Source organism: Trichechus manatus, unplaced genomic scaffold (assembly GCF_000243295.1).
Source record: "Trichechus manatus latirostris isolate Lorelei unplaced genomic scaffold, TriManLat1.0 scaffold00024, whole genome shotgun sequence".
NCBI classification, from domain to species: domain Eukaryota; kingdom Metazoa; phylum Chordata; class Mammalia; order Sirenia; family Trichechidae; genus Trichechus; species Trichechus manatus.
Window position 1 is genome coordinate 3377482 of NW_004443960.1, and position 17966 is coordinate 3395447.

The 17966-nt window shown below is 54.6% G+C and overlaps 1 protein-coding gene across 2 annotated transcripts in view; it reads right to left on the reverse strand.

The window, feature by feature from the left end:
* TRAP1 (TNF receptor associated protein 1) overlaps window positions 1-17966 on the reverse strand; it is a 60003-nt gene that overhangs the window by 5839 nt on the left and 36198 nt on the right. For both annotated transcript variants that reach the window (XM_023728439.1, XM_004373204.2), the window contains 10 exons: window positions 17249-17320; window positions 12635-12795; window positions 10495-10604; window positions 9743-9816; window positions 8795-8950; window positions 7265-7385; window positions 6592-6661; window positions 2883-3030; window positions 1098-1283; window positions 501-639 (listed from right to left, as the gene is read on the reverse strand). In XM_023728439.1, coding sequence (XP_023584207.1) covers window positions 501-639; window positions 1098-1283; window positions 2883-3030; window positions 6592-6661; window positions 7265-7385; window positions 8795-8950; window positions 9743-9816; window positions 10495-10604; window positions 12635-12795; window positions 17249-17320 — 1237 coding nt within the window. The remainder of the gene's footprint in view (window positions 1-500; window positions 640-1097; window positions 1284-2882; window positions 3031-6591; window positions 6662-7264; window positions 7386-8794; window positions 8951-9742; window positions 9817-10494; window positions 10605-12634; window positions 12796-17248; window positions 17321-17966) is intronic.

Here is a 17966-nt window from a genome sequence, read left to right on the forward strand (position 1 = left end):
TTCCAAAGAGCAGCTGGTGGATTTGAACTGCCGACCTTTTGGTTAGCAGCCAAGCTCTTAACCCCTGTGCCACCAGGGGTCCGAAAAAAAAAAAAAAACACAAAACCACCGAAAACGCTTTCATCTAAACTGAACCAGATCAAAGCAGAACCTCAAAGACACTCCTGGCTGCCTGCGGCCCACGTACGGCTGTAAGAAGACAATCTGTGATTCTCTGAGGAAGTTTGGGCAATTTGGGAAGCCACGCAGTAAGGGCCATGGAGAGAACCCAGGGGTCTAGACAGGGAAGTGTTTTCCATGAACCATGAAGACGTTCCCAAACAACTGCTTGTCTCTTACCAGTCGGGGGCCCCAAATGTCACCGGGACAACCTAAGTGTGCCGTGCTGGTCAGAGGCACACACCGCAGGATCAGTCTGCCCCCACACCACCCCCAGGGCGGCTGCGGTGGTCCTGGGTCCCGGGCAGCAGGCAGGGTCTAGAGGAGGGAAGGACACCAACCTGGGGACCCGTCCTCAAACTTCTCCTCCTTGTAGTGATCGACAACAATGTCTGTCTCCACGGAGATCAGCTTCTTCTTGTCGAACTCACGCAGGTGGAGCAGCGTGAGCTCATCAAACTGCTCGTAGCAGAAGAGAACCTGGGAATGTCCGCAAGGGCAAGGTTGGGCCCGGCCTGGCCGGAGTGCCCTGTGACGGGACGGAGGGAGCCCCGTGGGAGGGAGGGGATGGAGGCCGAGGCTCGGCCCTGCACCCTGGGGAGCCCCGCGCTGACACTGGGTTCCCGGACGGACCACACTGGCTGACCAGATGGCTTGAGGGCGACGCTGGCTGTGTCTTAGCATAGTCACCCCAACTCTACTATAAAGAAATTCACAACCCACCTCCGAGTGAGACCCCAGTGAGACCTCAGGCCAGGACCTCCGTGCCTGCGGACTCACTGCTGGTGGCCTGTGGCATGGCACCTTCAGCCACCTTCCGCTGAGTGCCAGAATAAGAGATTCAGGATCCTCCCCTCAGAGGCCCATCCTCTGCTGGGTCCTCTGCATGCTCCAGGGGCTAAGACGATGTGGCAGCCCCACCCGGGGAGCCCACCTACCTCCATGTTTTTCTGCTTCATGGCCTCGTAGTAGGGCGAGTGCTCAGCCAGGTGCCGGCTGGGCGCGCACAGGTAATAGATGTTGCGGGTGCCGGCCTTCATGCGGTTGGCGTAGTCCATGAGGCTGGTCAGCTGCCCAGCGGGCAGGGCCGAGGACTCGTAGCGCAGCAGCTTTGCTATGTCCTCCTGCAGACAGACAGACAGCCACACTGGGAAAGCCGTCCCTCGGGTGCTAGGCTGGACTCATACTCTGCCGCAGAGGCAGCGGCCCTGGAAGCCAGGAACGCATCTGTGTGGGTCTGGGCAGCTGACCGGGGATGGCCCGACTGGCCCCGGGAGCCGTGGTGGACGCCCAGGTGGTGTCACGACAGGCCATGCACTGCCCGGTGGGTCCCAGAAGTATGAGGAGAGGCCTCCCAGTGAGGGGCTTTCTGGCCAAGCTGCGCATCACAGTCCCGGGAGAGACAGGCCCTGTCTGAGGCAGCCTGCTCCTGGACCCAGCACCTTCCTGCCTCCTGCTGACGGAGCCCTGCCCCTGGGCACGTGGGCACTCCATGTCTCTCATTCTTTTTAACCAATGCCCCCCCAGCGTTCATACATGTTCATTTCTGGGCCCCACCAGGCAAAAGGCTGTGGTTAAGCTTTATCCTGCTGACAGCATCACCAGAGAGAGTGGTGCCCCTTCTCCGACTGTCCTCTGATAAAAGGGTTGCCCACTCCCTGCAGGAGCGGAACACCCGCCGCCCACCACATGCAGCACTGCCGTGGAGCCAGGCCGGTGGCACCTCGCCCTCTGCTCCAAGAACTGGACACGCCTCACCACAGGCCTCCGCGTCCGTCCCAAACCAGCCACCGCACCGATTGTGACCCACAGTGACCGCACAGGACAGAGCAGAACCGCCCCGTCAGGTCTCCTGGGCTGTACTCTTTACGGAAGCAGACGACCCCATCTCTCTCCTGCAGAGCAGCTGGTAGGTTCAAACTGCCCACCTTTCAGCTAGCGGCGAGCGCTAACCACTGCAGCTCTAGAACTCTTTGTGATAGTAATTACACTACTTAAATTTTTAAGACAATGAAAGTGAGTGCAAAAAGGAACAGTTATCAGTGTTTCTAGGTTAACAATATTGAATATTTTGGAAAGGTTCAATTAAAACAAGTCACTGAACAGTGGTCCTGGAGTTTTGGAGACAAACCCATGTATCTGAGAGGTACCCTGAGATTTCTGGATGTACAGCAAGCTCTGGACAGTGATCTGGAGCCCTGGAAAAGCCCACTTTGCAGATGAAGTCAGTGATGTACGGCTGGAGTCAGAACCAGAGACCCTCGGCCGTACAGAACAAGAGTTCTGTAACTTAAAAACGTTCATGAAAACGAATACCGCCTCTGCCTGTAAACGTGGAGGAAGACAAGGAGTTGTAAGCAGACACGGTGTGGTTAAGCCTCACTTCTCCCAAAGCCAGAGAGAATGTAAGAAAGGAAAGACTGAAATCCCAGAGCCCCTGTGGTTTTCCTGAGCCTGAGGCCCCTGCAGTGTGGCTGGTCCGAGAGGAGACAACGCGTGTCTGCATCCTTCCAGCTTTGGGCACTCGGGATTGGAGGGTGACGAGGTCCGCCATGCAGTTAGAGCATGGTGCCTGCAGAGCAGTGGGACACGCAGAGTCCAGACGCCCCACCGGCCAAACCTATGGAGCAGTGCCCAGGGTGATGACTGCCCTGTCCTCACATCCAGCCTCCCCCACGGCCCTGGGCCATGCAGCCAGAAAGGCCCGGAAGGCCCAGCCCTACCTTGACCTCCTGCTCAGTGGTGGTCACAATGCCCTCCCTCATGAACAAGCCATAGTCTTCAAAGAACCTGGCGTACTTCTCAGGGTCTCTCTTACTCTGGTCCACGAAGAACTTTATCAGCCTCTGCTGCAAAACGTCCCGGAGTTTCCTGCAGAACAAAAACGCAGTTAACATCAGCAGGCGATTCTACGGGACAGATGGCGGGAGCACGTGACAAAACCTGCAGCCTCTCTAACAGAGGGGCGGGTGGCAACAACAGCATGCCAATTGTGCTGAACTCAAAAAGGTTTCAAACCCAGAGGAGGAGGTCAGCAGAGTGAAGTGCGCCCCCCACAGGCAGGGACATCAATGACACCCCCGCCTGGGGGCCGTCAGCCACAGTATCACAAGCCTTGAAAGCGCCCACATCCTCCAGCGGCAGGAACTGCACCTCAGGAGGGGGTCATGGCCACAGAGGCTCATGGCCAGGCTCTCAATGACCCCCAAACAGCCAGACTGTGAACGACCTGTGTGCTCCACAGGAGAGAACAGTATGAAAGGAACAGACGGCCCTTACACCCACAGCCTCGGACAATCCTTACTGAGAGCATATGCCTGTGCTGAAAGAAAAAACACAAAAATCCCAATGTGGAAAAATCGCCGTGCACATTTAGCTGCCCTGCACGCTCAATTTGCACACACACCGGCACACTAGAGTCTGGGACCTGTACTGATCACACCAGGATTTTCCAAAATTGGGATTCTGTGGGTCAGGACACTTCCTGCAGCATTACATAAAATTATGAGCAATTTTATTAGTGGGATTATGGGTATTTTTATGTTCTTCTTAATAACTGTCTTTCCTTCAAAAAAGTTAAACTGCCATGTATTTCCTTATAATCCAGAGCAGGAGACAATGATGTTTAAAATTCATCCAGCTTTCCGTCTTCCGCTCACCTGTCCCCAGTCAGTCAGTCCTTCAGCCCCAGGTGGACCAGAGCAAGGTGCGTGCCCACCTAAGTGGGCATTTATGAAGACCCCACAGCCAACAACAGCACACTCAATGGAGAGACTGCGCCCTTTCCCCCAAATCGGGAACAAGACAAGGATGCCCGCGCTTACCACTGCTATACAACGTTGTTACTGGGCGTTCTAGCCAGAGCAATCAGGCAAGAGAAAAAAATAAAAGACATCCAAATCGGGAAGGAAGAAATATCTCTATCAGCAGACAACATTATCCTTTACGTAGAAAATCCCAGAGTCCACAAGGAAACTCCTAGACCTAACTAACAGATTCAGCCAAGTGGCAGGAACAAGACCGACACATAAAAATCAATCTTTTCTAGACACTGGCAAGGAGCAAGCTGAAAAGGAAATCAAAACAAACCACCTGTCACGGATTAAACTGTGTCCCCCAAAAATGCATCAATTTGGCTAGCTATGGTTCCCAGTATTGTGCGGTTGCCCTCCATTTTGTGATTGCAATTTTATATTAAAGAGGATTAGGGTGAGACTGTAACACCACCCTAACCCAGGTCACATCCCTGGTCCAACGTAAAGGGAGTTTCCCTGGGGTGTGGCCTGCATCACATTTTATAAAAGGAAAGGGAAGCAAGTGGAAAGTTGGGGACCTCAAACCACCAAGAAAGCAGTGCTGGGAACAGAGCACGTCCTTTGGACCCGGGGCTCCTGTGCAGAGAAGCTCTTCGTCCAAAGGAAGATTGATGACAAGGACCTTCCTCCAAAGCTGACAGAGAAAGCTTTTCCTAGGAGTTGATGCCCTGAATTTGGACTTGCAGCCTACTAGACCGTGAGAAAATAAATTTCTCTTTGTTGAAGCCATCCACTCATAGTATTTCTGTTATAGGAGCTCTAGATGACTAAGACAACCCCATTTACAACAGCACCTAGAAGAATAAAATAACCTAGGAATAAATTTAACTAGCGAGGTGAACGTCTTGTATGCTGAAAACTACAAAACACACAGAAGAAATTAACCTAACACGTTTATTGCCATGCATTAATTCCGACTCACAGCAACCCTATAGGACAGGGTAGAACTGCATGGAGTTTCCAAGGCTGTAATGTTTACGGAAGCAGACTGCCACATTTCTCCCAAGGAGCGGCTGTTGGGTTCGAACCGCCAGCCTTCCAGTTAGTAGCCAAGCTCTTAACCACAAGCCCTAAATAAATGACCACCCCGGGATGTCTCAGTGTGTTGTACTGTGTTGTCTTCCGTGTTGCTGTGATGCGGGAAGCTATGCCACCAATATTTCACATACCAGCAGGGTCACCCATGGTGGACAGGTTTCAGGAGAGCTTCCAGACTAAGACAGATTACGAAGAGAGACCTGGCGATCCACTTACAAAAATTAGCCATGAAAACCCTATGAATCACAAGAGAATACTGTCCAGTATAAGTGCTGGAAAGTGAGCCCCCTATGTTGGAAGTTACTTAAAATACGCAGTGGCCGCAGCAATGCACTGGGGCGTACCAACGACTGTGAAGCTGGCTCGGGACCAGGCAACGTTTGTTCTGTTGTACACGGGGTTGCCACGAGTCAGAGATGACTCAGTGACAACTAACAGTAAGTAAATGGAAGGACATCCTGTGTTTATGGATTGGAAGACTTATTGCTAAGATGGCAATAAAAGCAATGCATGACTCTGAACTGGTCCCTTCACTATAAAGAACCTCATGGGGACAGATGAGGCCCTTGCACGGGTGTGAGGACTGGGTGGTGGTTGTAGGGTCTCAGTGCTGATTTCCCAACTTTGGTGGCTGTGCTGTAGCTATGAGAACACCCTTGCCTGCTGGAAACACCCTGACACACCGCGTAAGACAGGGTGCTGGGTCAACAACTCGCTCTCAGAGGGCTCAGGGAAGAATGTCTTTTGTACGGTACACCCCACTTTTCTGTCACGGAGGAACGCCGCTCGGCAGGCAGCTGTCCTCTCCCACATCAGCAGACAAGCCGCTGCCCCGAGTAATGAGAGGAGAGACGACTTTGCTCCTACCCCAGTGTGAGCACCTCACCACCCTCAGGGTGCAGCGAGTGAATGAAGGAACGCTAGCCCACACCAGCGACCTCATCTGGTGCTCCATTCAGGCAGCAGCAATCCACCAAGGGAGGAGGATCTGGGTGCGGAGCTCAGCGCCAGCCGGCGCGGAAGGCTCCGGCAGGCCCCTCGGCACGGAACGCTGTAGTCCACAAGCACTTCTGCTTTGCTTATCCCACACGCTAACTCTAGGACCTGCCCCGTTGAGGCTGCCCACCTGCTGCTGCACCCTAAAAGGTAAAGAGTGGTTACCACTAAGTTACTATTACAGGTGATTCCTGTGTCCGTCACTTAGCCGTTACTTTATCAGGAGGAAAAAAGCTAATAGGTTAAATTTTTAATGGGACTACTTAACAAGCCTAGAATTGGAGGTGGGGATGGATGGGAAATACAGATGGAGCGCTCACACTGTTGCCACAGCAAGAGGCAATGCCCCATCAGGGGCCGTCAGTGCCCATCCGAGGCGTGACTGAGGTGGCCTAACCCAGGCTGGCCCTGGAGCCTCCCCCGTTTTTAGACTCCAGCCACACAAGTGGCCGGCCCTTCCCAGGTTGCTCTGGTCACAGATTAAGCGGCTCAAGACGTATGTGCTCCCGCTGGCCCTGCCTCCTCATGGGTCCCGGCCTCCTGAGACACAGCCTCACCAACCTTCTGCCGGGGCCTCGCTTACCGGATGAGCGCGCTCTCCTGGAGGAGCTCCCGGCTGAGGTTCAGGGGGATGTCCTCGCTGTCCACCACACCTAGTGAGACACGGAGTGTCAGGTGCTCTGGGCCCGGCCTGCAACCACCCGACCAGCTCCTCCCGTTCTGACTGGGCCTTCGCCCTGTGGGCCAGGCTGTCAAAGCAGACCAGGTGTGGGTGCAAGGCAAGCAGGAAGGACAAGCGGGGAGAGGGGTCTCAGAGGGGACAACATCTCCTGAGACTCCGCTAAGGCCTGCTGCACCCTGGTCTGTGCAGACAGCCCGCTAGGTGAAGATGACACACGGGAAGACCAGCCACAGGCAGCACGACTTTGCCAGGCAGCCGCCTCTCAGGTTCCAGGATCCGTTTGACCCTGAGAGTGACTGCCTGGGTTCTGAGGGATTTTTTCTGTTTTTTTGACATCCTGGATTTTGTTAAAAACCACAAATACATCATGGATATTTTGCCCCTTTGTCTGCTAACACGAGACAAATGTTTAAATGTGAAATTCTTTAACAAAGTCCAAAAAAAAAAAAAAAAAAATGCTAAACCACTCGCCTGACCCGATTCGTCAGAAAGATGTGAGACCGAGATCAGAGAGGTGCTGTACCGCGCAGCCAGCAGGCCTGCACGCCGGCCCCAGCACAGCGCCCGCCCGTACCTCGGACAAAGCGCAGCCACTTGGGCAGAATGTCAGCAGCCTTGGTCTGGATGAGGACTTTGCGGCTGTAGAGGGCGACGCTGGAGCCCAGCTCCCGGCTCACGTCAAACATGGACGGCTTCTGTGGGCAAGGAGAGACCAGACTGTGGGGTAGAGCTCACCTCAACCACAGGACTGCAGAGAGCCAACCACCCCAGCTGTCCGGGGGCTGCGGTGGCCGTGTGACGCACTCAGATGGGGAGGGCATCCTGCAGGACCCCACAGGACAGCTCCGCAGGGCCTGGCTCTGCTTCTCCGGGCAGCTACAGCCTTCCCCACCCACCCAGCTCCATGGAGACAGAAGGGTACAGCTGAGCTAATCCTCGGCCCTGAGGCCTAACCTCGTTGCAGGTCAGGCGACTACAGCCTGCACACCAAATCCACCCGTGAGCTAACAACAGTGTTTACGTTTTTAAATGGGGGTGGGGGGCTGGGGAGGGAGGACAACCAAAAGGCTAATATTTCATGCCACGTGAAAACTATATGAAATTCAAATATCTGTGTCTATAAATAAAGTTTATTGGAGCACGGCCCCACTTGCTCACTTGCATTTTGTCTGCGCCTGCTGCCGTGATATCAGCAGAGACTGTATAGCCGCAAAGCTGAAAACGTACTCTCCCGCCCTATACAGAAAATGTCCCCAACCTCAGATCACTGTGCACACGATCACCTGGAGTCTCGTCAGAATTTAAATTCTGGCTCAGGAGGGCTGGCAGGGCCTGAGACTCTGCAATTCTGCCGAGCTCCGAGAGCCGGTCCAGGGACCACAGTGGGAAACAGTGTAGGATGCTAGAAGGCTTCCCGGCAAAGTTGGGACAGTCTGGTTCAGCCCTGAGCAGGCCTCCTGAGCGCAGGACTCGTCAGAGCCTCTGATGTGGGAAGTCTAAGGAGGGAGGACAGCCAGTGACACGCAGAGCAGCCCAAAGCCTCTGCTCGCCCACGGCACCTTTCCAGAGCGCCTCAAAGGACTAGGCTCCCGCCCCCGGAGGCCCTCAGACCACCCCGACCAGCAGCCCACCCACTACAGCTCCAGTGCCCAGGCGTGACACCGGTTAAACGTCCTCTCATGACCTGTGACTGCATATACTTAAAAAACGGCGGTCTCCCATCTATGGGCGTGTTTTATTATCCGCGTGTCCTGAATAGACACTGTTCAGGAGATTGCCTTCTCCCCAGACCGCCCCCCACGCGCCTCAAGTCTCTCCAGCTCCGCCCCCCACGCGCCTCAGTCTCTCCAGACCGGCCCCCACGCGCCTCAGTCTCTCCAGACCGGCCCCCACGCGCCTCAGTCTCTCCAGCTCCGCCCCCCGCCTCTCTCCAGCTCCGCCCCCACGTGCCTGTCTCTCCAGCTCCACCCCCCACGTGCCTGTCTCTCCAGCTCCGCCCCCACGTGCCTGTCTCTCCAGCTCCGCCCCCCACGTGCCTGTCTCTCCAGCTCCGCCCCCCACGCGCTGCACTTCCTCCCCGGGCTCCGCCCCCCACGTGCCTCACCGTCTCCGGCACGTAGAAGATGCTGCGGATGTTGAGGGGCGCGTCAGTCCTGTAGTGCAGTGTGTAGCGGGGCCTGTCGTAAGCCTGGGCGACGTAGCGGTAGAACTCCTCATGCTGCGACTCGCTCACATCCTTCGCGTCCACTGTCCAGATGGCCTGCGGTGGAGACCCGTGGGGACGCAAGCTCAATCGTCGCCTCCGACAGCCCCAAGTGCGTAGGGGTGCGGACATCTGCAGCCCTGCCGATGGCGTGGCCTGGTTCCTGGGAGCGACTCAGACGCCAGCAGTGCGTTCAGGCTAAGTCCCCTCACCCCTCTAGGTGCCCACTTCAGCTCCACAGCCCCCACCCCACCCCATGTGGGATTTCTTGGAATGGAGAGGCTGGGGAGGGAGAATAACGACACACAGAAAGGCTGTTGGGTACAGCACCCCGTCCTATCAGGATCCGAGCCATGCCTGCCGAGTGCTCAGCTGGGGTGCAGAGGGTGGGGACTGCTTGTCCTTCCCCCTTAGACTTCCCACATCAGAGGCTCTGACGAGTCCTGTCCTCAGGAGGCCTGCTCAGGGCTGAACCAGACTGCGCCAACTTTGCCGGGAAGCCTTCTAACATCCTACACTGTTTCCCACTGTGGTCCCTGGACCGGCTCTCGGAGCTCGGCAGAATTGTCCCTCCACAAGGAGCACCTCCATCCTTTGACACTGGAAGGAGCCCCCTCCGATCTCTGCCCCTTCCTCCATGGGGACCAGCACCCCTTTCATCTCTGCCCCACCCCCCTTCCACAGGAACCGGGCCCCCCCCTCATATCTGCCCCCTCCTCCAAGGAGACTGGGCTCCCCTCTCATCTCTGCCCCCTCCTCCATGGGGACCTGGCCCCCCATCTCATCTCTGCCCCCGTCGAATGTGGCCCTGCTCCCTCTTCCCTGGGGAGCGGGCAGCCCGGGTCTCACCTGCAGGGTGTTCATGCGCCTTCCATTGAGGTACACGGGGAAGCTGATGAAATTACTGTACTTTGTTATCACATCTGGAAGAGACAAATGAAAACAGCAAATGATGCTTTGAAGACAAACGTCTCTGAGGTCAGCTCCAGAGAGGAATACCACGTCCTGGAAATGCCCCTTCCCAGCTCCAGGGCAAGGATGCAGCCAGTGGTGGCCTCGCACAGGCACAGGGGCCAGGGCACGGCAGGGACAGAATCGAACGAGAACCCATATCCCTGAGGCCTCAACCGCACTGGCCACAGTGCCTCCAATCAGCCCCCAACAAGACACGGAGAGAAAACGCCTCACAAGGAGCCACCTCCCTAGCTGTCAGTGGGCCTGGGTGGCAGGCATGTCTGTCTGTGCCCCCAGAGCAGGCAGGGGTCGGGGCGGGCGATATTTTACAACAACTTATCTATAAATGCGTAAAAGCTAAAACCACAAGATTACAGAAAAAAAGTTCCACTAAAAGGGGGAGTAGAAACACCACCTGCCCTCTGCCAACGAGACTTGCCTTCTCATCCACCACGGAGAACCAGCAGGAATTCTGTTCTGCATCCACCTAACAGCCAAACACACAGTGCCCTGGCCCTTCCGCCCTGTGCTGCTCGATCGCTCCCTGCTCTGCCCACAGTGTCCCCTGCTCGCTGCCTCTGGAAGTGGAATCCAAGACAAGACGCCGCTCACCCACCCAGAGCCAACCTGGTGGGGTTCCCTCTCACCTCGAACCCGGGCCTCGCCGGCAAACTCTCTGCAGTCTGACTTGAGGTGGATGATTATCTTAGTCCCAGGTCTGACTCCGGAAGCCTCGGCGACTTGAAACACTCCAGAGCTGAGATACGTGGGGAAAAGCAAAGGCCAGCTGACGCGTTACTGCGCACAAACCCTCGGCAGCAAGCCTAGTCACTCTTCCTTGGGATTTCCAAAGGCAGAGCCCACACCCGCACACAGAAAGGGAAGCCAGAAGTGTGGCCACTTCTGGCCCTGGAGAGCCCCTCAGGTCACGAAACCTATGACAGGACAGTGACTGCCTCCACATGGGCCAGAGGGCCACTGCCTGCTCACCGGGAGAACCTCTAGAGCTTGGTGTTGCGCTAAAGCCGGCTAGGAGCATCAGAGGGATGCTGGGGTCACACGTCTCTGGATCAGCACCCAGCGCCCAGTGAGGGGACAGAGCAGATGCAGGAGGACCGGGGAGGGGACAGGGCAGACGCCAGAGGACTGGGCAAGGGACAGGGCAGATGCTGAAGGACCAGGGAGGGGACAGGGCAGATGCCAGAGGACCAGGCAGGGGACAGGGCAGACGCTGGAGGACCGGGGAGGGGACAGGGCAGATGGCGGAGGACCGGGGAGGGGACAGGCAGACGCCAGAGGCATTTAACTCTAGGCATTTCTAGATTTCTGGCAGAGACCGTGCACCTCCTGAGAAGAGCAGAAAAGCCACTTCAGAAGTTCAAGAGGTACACACCCATACAGGGCCCCATGGATACCAATTCACCAGGGCTTTGAACTGGTTCTTCCCAGTTCAGTCATGGCTGACACAGTAAAATCAGAACAGACCTGAATTTGTAAAATGGGGATGTGCCAGAACGATAACCGGATGGGAAAGATCACAGGTCAAAGCCCTGAACGGGAAACCGAGAAGCAGCATAGTGATGCGGGAGACTGGATTACTGTCGGGACTGTGCAGAGGGACACACATTCAAAGCAGCGCGGTCGGCTGCCATCTTTGACGTCTTTGAGCAGGACGCCACTGTTTCCAACTCTGCCAGTCAAGAGATTTGGTTGCTATTCAACACACACACTGCCCTTGTTTTCTAAGACAGAAATCAAGCAGGGTATCAAACCATGATTTTTCGCATCTGGCTGTTCTGGTACACCCGCGTTTTACAAATTCGGCAGTGACTGAGCTGTGAAGAACTGGTGTGAAGCCCTGGAAGTTTGCCCTTGGCATGGCTGTTGTGGAGTGACATGGAAGAGCTCAGTTTCCACTCAGAGGGGATAAGCTGCCCTCCGGCCAGTCCCCTCACCAGAGGCCGTGCTGCTGGGAGCACGGTATCAGGCAGGAGGCCACGTCAGAGAAGGTGTAATTCAGAAGTGAATTTTTTGGGCCTATGGAAATAAATGCTTGAATTTGGCTAAAGCACCATTCTCCTCAAATATGGTTTGGAGATGTTTTGGGAACCTCCACCTGATCAGTGTGTAAGACATATCCCAGTGGACATCAGAGAGCAAAAATTCTCTGAGAGAAAATTGCGTGGGGAGAGGCTGGTGGATGAGGACGTCTGCTCCTTTACCCTGTGACAGCGGTGAGGGTGGGTATGCACAGGGAAGGGCTGGTAGATGAGGACATCTGCTCCTTTACCCTGTGACAGCAGTGAGGGTGGGTGTGCGCAGGGAAGGGCTGGTGGATGAGGACATCTGCTCCTTTACCCTGTGACAGCGGTGAGGGTGGGTGTGCGCAGGGAAGGGCTGGTGGATGACGACAACGTCTGCCCCTCCTCCCTGTGACAGCAGTGAGGAGCTGTGGGGTTAGACATCTCGGGGTGAAGAGGAACCAGAGTGAGCCCACAAAGAGCAGAGTGTGGAGAAGGCCGGCCCTAGGGCATGGGGATACCAGGAGGGGCCGATGGCAAAGCCACAGCTAAACCCAGGAGCGCACTCTGGGGTGGCCCGAAACCCGTGGGCGTAATTACTGGGACCAGCCAGGCGGCCCCACGCAGGCACACGGACTGTGCAGGGGGCTGCACCTGCTGAGGAAAGCCCAGCGCCCCCCAGATCACGTGGCCCTGCTCCAGCTGAACCCCCCGCCTGGCTGCGAGTGCCCAGGGGGACGTGATGCGGGCCACTGTGCTCACTCACCCATCCGAAAGCCACTGGAAGCCCGGGCTCCCTGGGGCCGCGGACCGCGAGAACACCTCCACCCTGTCGGCCACCATGAAGGCGGAGTAGAAGCCCACGCCGAACTGGCCGATGACCTTGCTGCCAGCCTCAGCCTGGTTCTGCAGCGCATCCAGGAAGGCCTGCGGTGATGGAGGCCGGTCAGGGGGTGACCTCCCAAGGGGGCCCCGACTCTACACGAGCTAGCACCTCCCAGGCACAACCTCGTGCAATCGTCAAACATCCCACCATAAAGAGTTCAGTCAGAGAGACCACGTGACGTGCCCAAGACCACCTAGCCAGCAGCAGGGGAGCAGGTCCAGATTTGGTTCATGGCGCTGCAACTCTGCCTGTTTAACCCGCAAGTAAAGCAGACGCAGCGCAGGCCTGCGTCACAGGAGCGGGGGTGGGAGAGCAAAGGGGCCGCAGCCTCTGGGCGGGCGTGGACACACGGCGCTCAGTGGGAGCGGGCAGGGCAGAGTGGGGTGGAAGCAGCAGAGGACCCGTGTGGACCCCCGCATGGACTCTCACCCTGCCACAGCATGCCCCCGCAGGGTCCACCATGATATTCCCAGCAGCACCTAAGTCTGTGGCAGGACTCAAAAGGCTCTAGAACAGCCTCTTCGGGAAAGCTGGCTGTGCTCACAGTCCCCCCTCACTGGAAGGTGACACTGGGGGACATGAAGAGGGACAGGGGGGCAGCCCCCGGAGGCTGAGCCAGCAGAGGCTGAGACCCTGTACTGAGCTCCTGCCTAGCAAAGGGCAGCCACCCCTCCCCATCCTGCCTGGCCTCCTCCCTGCTGCCTGGGCCCTTCTCCTCCCCTTCTCTGTCCTTCCCATCATTCCACCCCTCCGAGATCACCCCACTGAGCTAGAGAAAGAAGGCTGCAGAGGGTCCAGGGGTGACCACGAATCGCAAACTGGGTCAGGGCAGAAGTGAGGGGAGATGCCTAGTTCTGCTCTGCATGGTGTTCCCAGCCAAGATGAAAGGATGAGAGCAAGGGCTGCTTGGGGATAATGGACTGAACACCACCCAGAGAACACACCTTATCTGGGGCATGGAGTGGGGAGCAGCTAGGGCTCCCCTAAGGAAAGGGGATGCCTGGGAACAAGCACAGGGAAAAGAGTGAAAGGAACCAGAGAAACCCCAGAAAGTATGGCCCCCGGACTCTCTGTCAACTCAGAACTAAAACCATTCCTGAGGCCAACTCATCAGACAAAGATTCGACTGGACTCTGGGACATAAAATGATATTCGTGAAGAGTGTGCCTCCTGGCTCAAGTAGATATGTGAGACTAAATGGGCAGCTTCTGTCCAGAGGCGAGATGAGAAGGCAGAGAGGGTCAGGAGCTGGTTGAATGGACACGGGAAATCTGGGGTGGAAAGGAGGAGTGTGCTGTCACAGTATAGGGAGAGCAACTAGGATCACATAACAATGTATGTATAAGTTTTTGTATGAGAGACTGACTTGAATTGTAAACTTTCACTTAAACTACAACTATTAAAAAATAAAATAAAATGGAACCAGACAACAAAGAGGAAGAAGGGCCCGGATGGAGCCCAGGCTGAAGATTCCTGAGGTAAGACCTTCCTCCCATGAACACACTCCAGGACCTTTGTTCCAGGAATCTCAGTCTTAGAGACATACCAAGAACCCACTGCCATCGAGTCGATTCCGACTCATAGCAACCCTGGAGACAGTCTAAGAAAATAATACAAAAGATTAAACAGATATAGCACGTCTGGGGAAGCCCACAGCAGCAGTACTGATAATACGAAGAGCCGGAAATTACTTAAACAGCCAGTGACAGACAGGTGCGGAAACTCCACACAGCCAGAGCTGACAGTAAACGGAGTGAGTTATCACAGAGAAGCACAAAACGGAAACATTCACCACCACCAGGTACCATAACAGCTTCCACTTATTGGGCACCAACTGAATGCCAGTAGGTTAGGTGTTTGTTATCAACTGAATTGTCCCCAAAAATGTGTACTGAAATCCTAACTCCTATGCCTGTCAAGAAGGGGCCCTGGTGGCACAGTGGTTAAGCACTCGGCTGCTAACTGAAAGGTCGGTAGTTCAAACCCACCAGCCGCTCTGCAGGAGAAAGATCAGGCAGTCTGCTTCTGTAAACATTACCGCCTAGGAAAGCCCACTGGGCAGTTCTCCTCTGTCCTATAGGGTCACTGTGCGTTGAAATCAACTTGGCGGCAACAGGTTTTGGTTTCGTGCCTGTCAGTATGACCCTGCTTGGGAACAGGGGTCTTTTTACATTAATGAGGTCACACCAGAGTAGGGTGAGTGCTAACCCGAATCACTTCTGAGTGACAAAAAGAGCAGAAGAGACGCCATGTGAGGACCTGCCTATAAGCCAAGGAGCTCCTGGGACTACTGACAAGGGAGGACCCTCCCCTGGAGCCAGTGCCCTGACTCGGCCGTCTCGCCTCCAAAACTGACCATAAATCCCTGTGGTACTTGTGTTACGGCAGCAGCAGGCAACTAAGAGACTGGTACCATCACTCCACGTGCCAGATGAGAACGCCCAGGCTTTCTCCACTACCACCAAGCACCTCTATAAAACACACACACATCTACATAAATACTGGTGGCAGTCACAGACAAATGCAGACATAGCTCTGTTAAAAACAGTCACACCATATTCAAGGACTGGAACACTCAACATAGTAAAGATGTCAATTCTCCCCAAATTAACACACAGAGTTAATGCAACTCTTATCAAAATCCCCGCAAGGTTTAAGCAAGATTATTCCAATATTAACATGGAAAAGCAGAGGAGCTAGAAAAACTAAAACAACACAAATAAAGAATAAAGTGAGACAAAAATAGAGAGGAATCACTCTACCTGTTTTCAAGACCCGTGATGGAGATACAGATTCCAGGTCGTGTGGTGTTGGTAAGAGAAAGACATACGTCCACAGAACAGAGAGCCCAGAAATAGCGCTGGACACACTTGGCCAGCTGGCTTTTGACAAAGGTGCAGAAGCAATTCAACGGAAAGAGTCTTTTTAACAAATGGTGCCGGAGAAATTGGACATCCACAGGCAAAAACGTGAACCTCAGCCTAAACCTCACACCTTATATGAAAACAAGCTCAAAACGGATCATAGATTTAAATGAAAAACTACAAAGCTTTTAGAAGAAAACATAGGACAAAATCTTCAGGAACTAGCATTTACTGATGAAAAAAGAGTCATCAATATAGTTCACTGTAAACTTTAAAAAAAAAAAAAAGTTGGTCGGCCTCACTGTCTTTACCCGGGATGTCCTGGCCAACCAAGCAGCTGAAGCCCAGGCAGCTACAGATGCGCCTTCGGGCTGGCTGCGGCTCTGTTCCACGTTTGTCCTGCCCATCCCTCTGCTCCTCAGAAAGTCACGCCATTTTTTCTTTTTTTGCAGGGCAGGAAAAGAGGAGACTTCTAAGTTAGTCTTCTCCATGATGTCTCCCAGATTTTAAGTTTGGTGAGGAGACAGAATCACAGGACGCTTAGCCATTGAACAATCCCACGTTACCAAAGCTCGCAAGATTAAAGATGAAGCGAAGTGCACACACTCACTGCTGCGGGCAGGCTGTCCTGGAGAACTTCTGTGACGATGGAAGTGTTCTCTGTTCTGTCCAATATGCTGGCGCCAACTACATGTGGCCATTGAGCCCTGAAATGCGGCTCGTGCAACTGAGGAGCTACGTTTTATTATTATTTGTTTTTTATTGTGCTTTAAGTCAAAGCTTAGGAGCTACATTTTAAATGTTAATTAATTTTAATTTACACAGCCACATGTGGCCAGTGGCTATGCTTGCTGGAAACGCAGCAAAAACTTAATGAGGGAAAAATGAACCACTGTGGTAAAGCAGCTTTTTTTTAAAGGTCGGCACTCCTGTGAATCACTTTGGACCAACCACTGGACTACTTTAAGGCAGCTGGCGTAAAGTGCCATTTTAGGTGTCACTCAAACCATCAGGAAAGCATTTGGTCACCGAGATGGGTGAAGGGGGCCAAGAGCCACCAGCCTCCATCCTGAGCTCGCAGACACGCTGGTGAGGAGGACACCTTGACTACCACACGCATCTCCCACCACAGCTTCGAGGTCACACTCCTCCCAACTGTTTGCCTCCACAAGGTGGTTCTGACAAGAACCTTCCAGCCTACAGACAAGGCCCAGTGCTGAGGAAGAAAGGCCCTCCTCGCCCCAAGCCTGCACAGCTCACAGAAGTGCTGACAGAGGAATCTGAAGACCAGCACCAGGAGGCAGGAAGCCGTGCCAGGACTCGGGCTGACAGGCTCTGAGCCAAGGGTCCGCCGACTTCTCGCTCTGGGCAAAGCGTTTATTTCAGTCTCCTCGTCTGCACGACAGGAGAATAAACAGATTCCACCTCAGAGTTGGCTGTGATGATAAAATGAAATCACGCCACAAAGCGTTCCCACAGCACCCGACACCCAGTCCGCACCTGGTCACTCGTCCCAGACTTTCGCGCCCAGCACTGTGGGGCTCATGTTCTCTGGGCCTTGCAGCCCAGGGGTGGCAGCAACCACACATCAAGAAAACAGGAAGAGGCAGTGGGGGCAGCCGGTGCTCACCTTTGACCCCGATCTGGCGATTGTTCCCAGGTTGGACACCAGCTCTTCTTGTGTCATTCCGATGCCGGTGTCCTGAGGAGAGAAGACTAAGTGTCAGAGCACCAGGGCCTGGTGAGCCCCCTCCACACACTCATCAGAAAGACCACCTGTAGTCACACTGGTCCAGGCTCATGAGAGAAAACCAGAAAGGGTAGCTGAGGTTTCCTTATTAAAAATCATCCTGAGGAACCCCTGAGATTACGGCCTCTAGGCACCCTGCTAACTCAGAACTGAGACCACTCCCAAAGCCCACTTTTCAGCCAAAGATTAGACCGGCTTATAAAACAATAACACAGATGAGGAACGTGTTTCTTGGTTTAATTAAGTATACGAGACCAAAGGGGCAACACTTACCTAAAACCGAAAACAAGAACGCAGAAAGGGACGGGAAAACTGGATGGACGGACACAGGGGAGCCGGCGTGGAAGGGGAAAGGGGGAGAGTGCTGACACACTGCGGGGATTGCGACCAATGTCACAAAACGACTTGTGTATAAACTTTTGAATGGAAACTAATTTGTGCTGTAAACTTTTCACCTAAAACACACACACGGGCACAAACGCATCCAGAGACGAAAACACTAAGTCAGCCACTGGCAGGGATGAGTACAAGTCTTCCGTGGCCTCGGACGCACCTTCTCCCGGGCTGTGCTGCTTCAGATCACCTATATCCTCCTTCA